The following is a 6,536-nucleotide window of genomic DNA, read 5'->3' as shown; positions in this document are numbered from 1 at the left end:
TGCTTAAAAGCTCCAGACAATCCACACCTGTGTATCCAAAATGCAAGTAGGAGACAATGATACTGTTCAGCACACCTCCTGGATGGAGTTTACAAACATTTTTGCCCAAATGGGACTATTTTCCTATACATCTCCTTGATTTTCTAACTTCTCACTTTTCTTTCTGCTGACTCCACAGCCTGCAACACTTTTATTGGCTTAACTGTAAACCCCCTGAGGAAAGGATCTATATTTGAGTCACCTTTCCCTCAAAAAGACCATCTCAATGTCATTATGACAGTTAATTTTATGTGTTATCTTGATGAGCGACAGGGTGCCCAGATTAAACATTATTTCCAGCTGTGTCTGTGATAGTGTTTCCAAATGAGATTAGAATTTGAATTGATGGACCAAGTAAAGCAGATTAATTGCCTCCTCAACAAAGGTAGACATCATCTTTTGAGGGCCTGAATAGAACAAAAGGTGGAGGAAGGAGAAGTTCATCCCCATTTTCCTGCCTCTTTGTTTGAGCTAGGACATCTCATCTCATCTTCTGCCCTCAGACTGGGATTTCCACCATAGTCTCCCCTGGTTCCCAGGCCATCAAACTAGGACTCAATTACACCACCAGCTTTCCTGAGTCTCCAGCTTGCAGACCACAGATAATGGGACTTCTCAGCCTCCACAATCATGTGAGCCAGTTCTTCACGATAATTTTCCTTTACACATCCATATATATCCTATTGGTTCTGTGTCTCTGGTGAACCCTAATACAATCATAAAAATACTATCTAGATGAAGGAACAATGAAGGAAAGAAAAGAGAAAAAAGTAAAGGAAACAGGACAGAAAAAGAAAGGAGGAAGGGAGAGCACAGGCAACACAGGAAGCTATTAGGCTTGTCACAGTGGTTTCCTGAGCAGAAGATTTGAAACCACTGACATACCATTCCAATATCCAAAAGAAAGATTCTAGAGCGGGCTGCTATCATTAATTAAAATATATTTCTACATGCCAAATTAACCGAGACTCCTTTGGGGATAATTTCTCCACTTTCTAGCCATGGTAAGTATAGTGTGGGGAATTCTTACTTCTCAGATTCCAGAGACCTGAAATCTTCTACAATCATTATCATTTACTCTTATCATTCTGTACTGTTGACATAAACATCAAAGAGGGGAGACTGAGATAATCTGAACTGAAGACAATGGAATCAGAAAGGGGGCTCCTATCTTATTCTTCTGTGTGAACAAAAAAGAGTGCTGCTTGGGCAAATGTTATCTCTTAAGGATTTTTTCTAAGATTTAAAGAGAAAAATGAAAAAAAACAGGAAAGAAATTAAAACCGGAATCTGAGAAATAACTACATGTGGACATCAGGGCAACCTGAATAACACAAGAACTTGGGAGGACCTAAAGTCTGCAGGTGAGAGAAAGATAAAAAGGTAACTCAGGTTGTAGCTGGTAAGGGCCATTACAATATAACTATAAGAAACCATTATGAAGTGGGTGGCCAATTAAATTTCACTTTAAATGAAAGTCATTCTTTAGATGTGAGATTAAAATGACCACATTAATTATTTTTAACATTCTACTGAAGGATGATGTACATACCTATGGAAAAATGTACGTAAGTGTATAGCTCAATGAATTTTCACACAAGCTGATCGTATATTTGTAACAAGCACCCAGATCAAGAAACAGAACATCATCAATGCCTCAAAAGCCTCCCTCATATTCCCTTTAGTTTTATATATTTCTTGTTCTTTATATGAAAAAAAAAGAGATTACACACTCTTTTGTGACTGGACTATTTGCCTCGACATTGTGTTTGTGAGATTCATTTATGTGGTTCATGCACTGTATGTGGATCATTCCCATTGCTCTATAGTATTGTGTGAATTTAACAATTTGTTTATCTTTTCTACTGTTGGTGGGCATTTGTGTCATTTTCCATTTTGAGTCAATTACAAACAGTGCTACTATGAATATTCTAGCATATATATCTGGTCGATATAACATATGTACATATTACCTAGGAGGGAAATAGATTGTTCTTACAATGGATATATGTATACCTATATATATAACAATGCTAAGAGTTGAATTAACAATGTGTACATATCCATTCTAAGATGGATGATTAAATAGATACAAATATATCTACAGATAAAGATATAGATACATAATATTAGCAGATACCATCAAACAGCAATGTGGTTATGCCAATTTTACACACTCACTAGCAGACTAATGAAAGGTCCAATTGTTCCACATCTTCACCATCACTTGGTATTTTTCATCTTTTTCAGTTTAGCCATTTGGTACGTAGGTTGTAGGTTCTTGCTGTAATTTTAATAAGCATTTTCCTGATAATGAATGAAATTGAATTGGCATTTAAATATCCTCTTTTGTAAAGTTTTAGTTCATGTCTTTTTCCATTTTCCAGTTTGTTCATCTATCTTCTTTTTACTGATTTGTAGAAGTTCTTTATATATTTTGGTAGTGAATCTTCTCTCAGCTACATGTAAATATCTTCCCATTTGTGGGTTATCTTTTAATTCTCATGATGGTGTCTATTGTGAACCAAAGTTCCTCATGTCAAACTTAGGCTTATTATTCACTACTTTGTGTCATATTTTAGAGTAAAAGTACAGTTGAATAGGTTCACAGACCTGTCACCTGCATTTCAGTGGCCACAGTGATAGAACCGACCTGTTTGGATGACTGAGTCAAATACCTGGGTCCTCTTCCATCTAATGGAAGCAGACAGAATTGCAGGCACAAACCATACATAGAAAATGAATTTCCTCCCCAGGAAAACACCAAACTCAAGTGACAGAAAAGATAACAGTAGATTTCACAACACTTTCTTTAACTGCACTGTTATTTCTCGCAAAGATCTCCTTTCAAAAAGTATCTGTGACCAAATGGAGCAGGGAAATTATACCACAGTGAAAGAATTTATCTTCCTTGGAGTTACACAGTCTCAACAACTAAGCTGGGTCTTATTTGTCTTCTTGTTTTTGGTGTATGTGACAACTCTGATGGGAAACCTCCTCATCATGGTTACAGTTACCTGCGAATCTCACCTTCGCACTCCCATGTACTTCCTGCTCCACAGTCTATCTGTTCTTGACACTCACTTTTCCTCCATCACAGCTCCTAAGGTCCTAGCTGATCTTCTATCAGAGAGAAAACCCATCTCCTTCAATGGCTGTGTCACTCAAATGTTCTTTTTCCACCTTCTGGGAGGTGTGGATGTTTTTTCTCTCTGTGATGGCGTTTTATCGCTATATAGCCATCTCAAAACCCCTCTATCATATGACTGTCGTTAGTAGGGGACAATGCACTAGCCTGGTTGTGGCCTCCTGGGTGTGGGGCTTTGTCCACTCCATCATGCAGATTTCCCTGTTGCTGCCCCTCCCTATCTATGGATCCAAAGTTCTTGACACTTTCTACTGTGATGTCCCCCAGGTGCTCAAACCTACCTGCACTGACACCTTCACTCTGGAGCTCCTGATGATTTCTGATAATGGATTACTTAGTTGGTTTATATTCTTCTTGCTCCTCATATGCTACACAGTCATCCTGATGATACTGAGATCTCATACTGGAGAGGGCAGGAGGAAAGCCATCTCCACCTGCACCTCACACATCACTGTGGTGACCCTGCACTTTGTGCCCTGCATCTATATCTATACCCGGATCTTCACTGCCTTCCCCACAGATACTGCCATTTCTTTCAACTTCACTATCATTTCTCCTTTGCTCAATCCTGTGATCTACACCCTGAGAAATCAGGAAATGAAGTCAGCCATGAGGAAACCAAAGAAACAAGTACGGCATTCAGAAAGGGTTTAAATTCTATAAGGATGAGACAACACTCAAATTTAAAGATAGATTTTAAATATCACTTTCTCAAAATGGCAAGAGATCAACTTAATGTGAAAAACAAATGGGCATCTATGGTTACCATGGCGTCTTAAAAGAGGCTGATCCTATAGTACGTGCTGGGGACCTATCGGTGATGCTATTTAAGGTGAAACCCATTCATGTCTTCCTCTACCCACTTTCAATTATTCATCCCACAAATATTGACAGAACACATATTATATGCCTGAAAGTGGTAAGATTCAGACTGCTGCAGGAAGATTAAAGATAGTCACTGACCTACATGCATACTCCAAGAGGCTTTAATGAAGATATGAACCAAGTGCTGTGGAAATATTGTAGTCACTTTACTTGAGAACTTCAGAAGACATTTGAGAGTAAGGGGATAAAGGCAGAGAGGGACAATCCAAGCAAAGAAATCACTATGTGCAGAGGGAGAGAATGGTATAAGTGTGTGCCACATTATGCGACAGTCAGTTCATTGTAGTCACGAGGTAGTACACTCATGAAGTCAATACCATTCAAAGAAAAGTTTGGAAAGAACTCCTTCTGTGGTCTCCTGAGCAATGCAAATCCTTGATTTCTATTGGAGAGAGGATCCCCAAATCATTCCAAGGCCATGGTTTCCTCTGGGGCAGAAGGAGGTAATGCTGTAAGTGGGAATATTCATAAAGAAATAAGACTGATGAGTAGAGGCTGTGACAGCTCACCTGGACTGGAGAAAGCCTTAACCAAAGACAGGTGCTAGGCACTCCCTTGGGAAGCAACTGACTCCCAATTATGTAGCAGAATTATCCCAATCACAGACTGGACAGGCCCAAATTTCTCATTGTTTCTGCTTTTTGATTTTGGGGTTTTTTTTTTCCAGCTTTGTTGAGATATAATTGACATGTAACATTGTGTAAGTTTAAGGTGTACAACATGCTGATTTGATAAACATATATGAAAATATGATTACCACCATAGCATGAGTTACCACCTCCATCACATCACACAATTAACATTTCTTCTTCATGGTTCTCATAGTCTCTCACATAAAGACCTCGAAACTTCTTTATACCTCATTAAAAGGAAAAGTAAGGGCAATAAAAGCATGAAGATTTAATCAACAAATCAGAATTTTCTAGTCTCTGTGAAATATAAGGCATGAGAATGGTGCTAGGAGAAGGTTTATCTAATAATCCAGCTGGTATTTTGTGGCAATCTGTTGACTTTACTGTACAATGTCTCCCATCATGATAAAGCTGAAGCCATAGATGCTGGCACTCATGTATTAATCAGACACATCAATGCTGTGACAAAAATGTCCAAATTGAAGTTGTTAACCACAGTAAAAGTTTATTTACTGCTCATGTCACCAACTAATGCTGGTCTTCAGAAAGAGCTATTGCATGCAATAATTAGGAGCAACGGAATCTTTTTCTTCCATCCTGGACTCCGGCTCTCTCTAAATCCTCAGAAACCTCTCCATTCATCCAGAAAATGGAGAAAAGGAAAGAGGACTAAGAATTATGGGGAGAAGGGGGAGGGTAGTTATAGGGCATTCTGAAAGTAACATGTATCACTTTTGAACCACATTCCTCAGGACAGCTCGTAGTCATATGGCCTCAACTGACTGCAAGGGAGCCTGGAGAATGTAATCCTACTCTGTTCCCAGTAAAAAGAGGAGAACATGAATAATGATGAACTCCAGCAATCTCTTCCACATATGTGACTCATTACTAAGAAATAACAATTGGATTACATGACAAAGACTAAGATTTTGTCTCTAAAAGGATTCTCTTAACACCTAGAAATGTTTGCTGGAAGTACTACTGGAACCTTGGAATTCACAGAGAACCAAACTGAAAAGAAGGAGATATGAGGAAAGGAAACTTAATTGAAAGGAAGGGAAAGGTGATCAAGGTAAGCCTGGGAAATAGGATGATAATAGGCTAGAAGGTCAGGATCCAAAATATAGAACACTGGAGGAGAGTGTCCAAAGAAGACTCATCAAGAAGACAAGCTTCACTTATCCTCATACTTTCTATAAGCTAGTTATAAACCAATATTTAATCATGCAGAAGCTCCTGTAGAGATGAGTGTCATCTTCTTTGTTGATTGCTCCTTCATGTGTTCTACTTTATGCCCATCATTGAAACATTTTCTGAACTATTTTCTAATATTAGACATACTTCCTCAAGCATAAAATTAAATAAAGACATACATTTGTCTTCAGCTGTATCCATCTGCAGACCAAATGACTATTTACTGCCTGGCTACATGTTTCCTCTGGCATCACTGTTCTTCAAATCCTCCCTACTTTTCACATTGATGCCTTTTTCTTATCTCTCTGTTGACTTCACCTCAAGCAAAACCTTTGTGACTAGGCGGAATTTTAAGCAACCAACGATTTATACAATCAGAGTTATGTTCCCAAGTATAGGACCTACAAATGACAGAAACCCAGCAAATGCTGCCCAGGAAGCTGCCTTGGACTGTTTACACAGGCAAAACAATCTGATCACACACAGTGATGAAAAGCATGGAATTCAGGACAACACCATTAAATTTACTTCTCTTTCAACATGACACCAATTAATTATTTGGATTAATCTATATTTTTCTCCAGGTGGAGACATTTTCTTAGAGAAATATTAGATATTACACTGATTCTAGCTTATCG

General features: G+C 38.4%; 1 protein-coding gene across 1 annotated transcript; it reads left to right on the top strand.

The window, feature by feature from the left end:
• The first annotated feature begins 3,256 nt into the window (after positions 1 to 3,256).
• Positions 3,257 to 3,841, top strand: LOC139040667 (olfactory receptor 4D9-like). The gene has a single exon (XM_070487418.1). It carries the CDS (start codon positions 3,257 to 3,259, stop codon positions 3,839 to 3,841), a length of 585 nt encoding a protein of 194 aa, XP_070343519.1.
• The last annotated feature ends 2,695 nt before the right edge of the window (positions 3,842 to 6,536 follow it).

Source organism: Equus asinus, chromosome 17, assembly GCF_041296235.1.
Source record: "Equus asinus isolate D_3611 breed Donkey chromosome 17, EquAss-T2T_v2, whole genome shotgun sequence".
Taxonomy (NCBI): domain Eukaryota; kingdom Metazoa; phylum Chordata; class Mammalia; order Perissodactyla; family Equidae; genus Equus; species Equus asinus.
The sequence above is the reverse complement of the archived record's forward strand: the minus strand, read 5'-3'. Positions and strand labels throughout refer to the sequence as shown.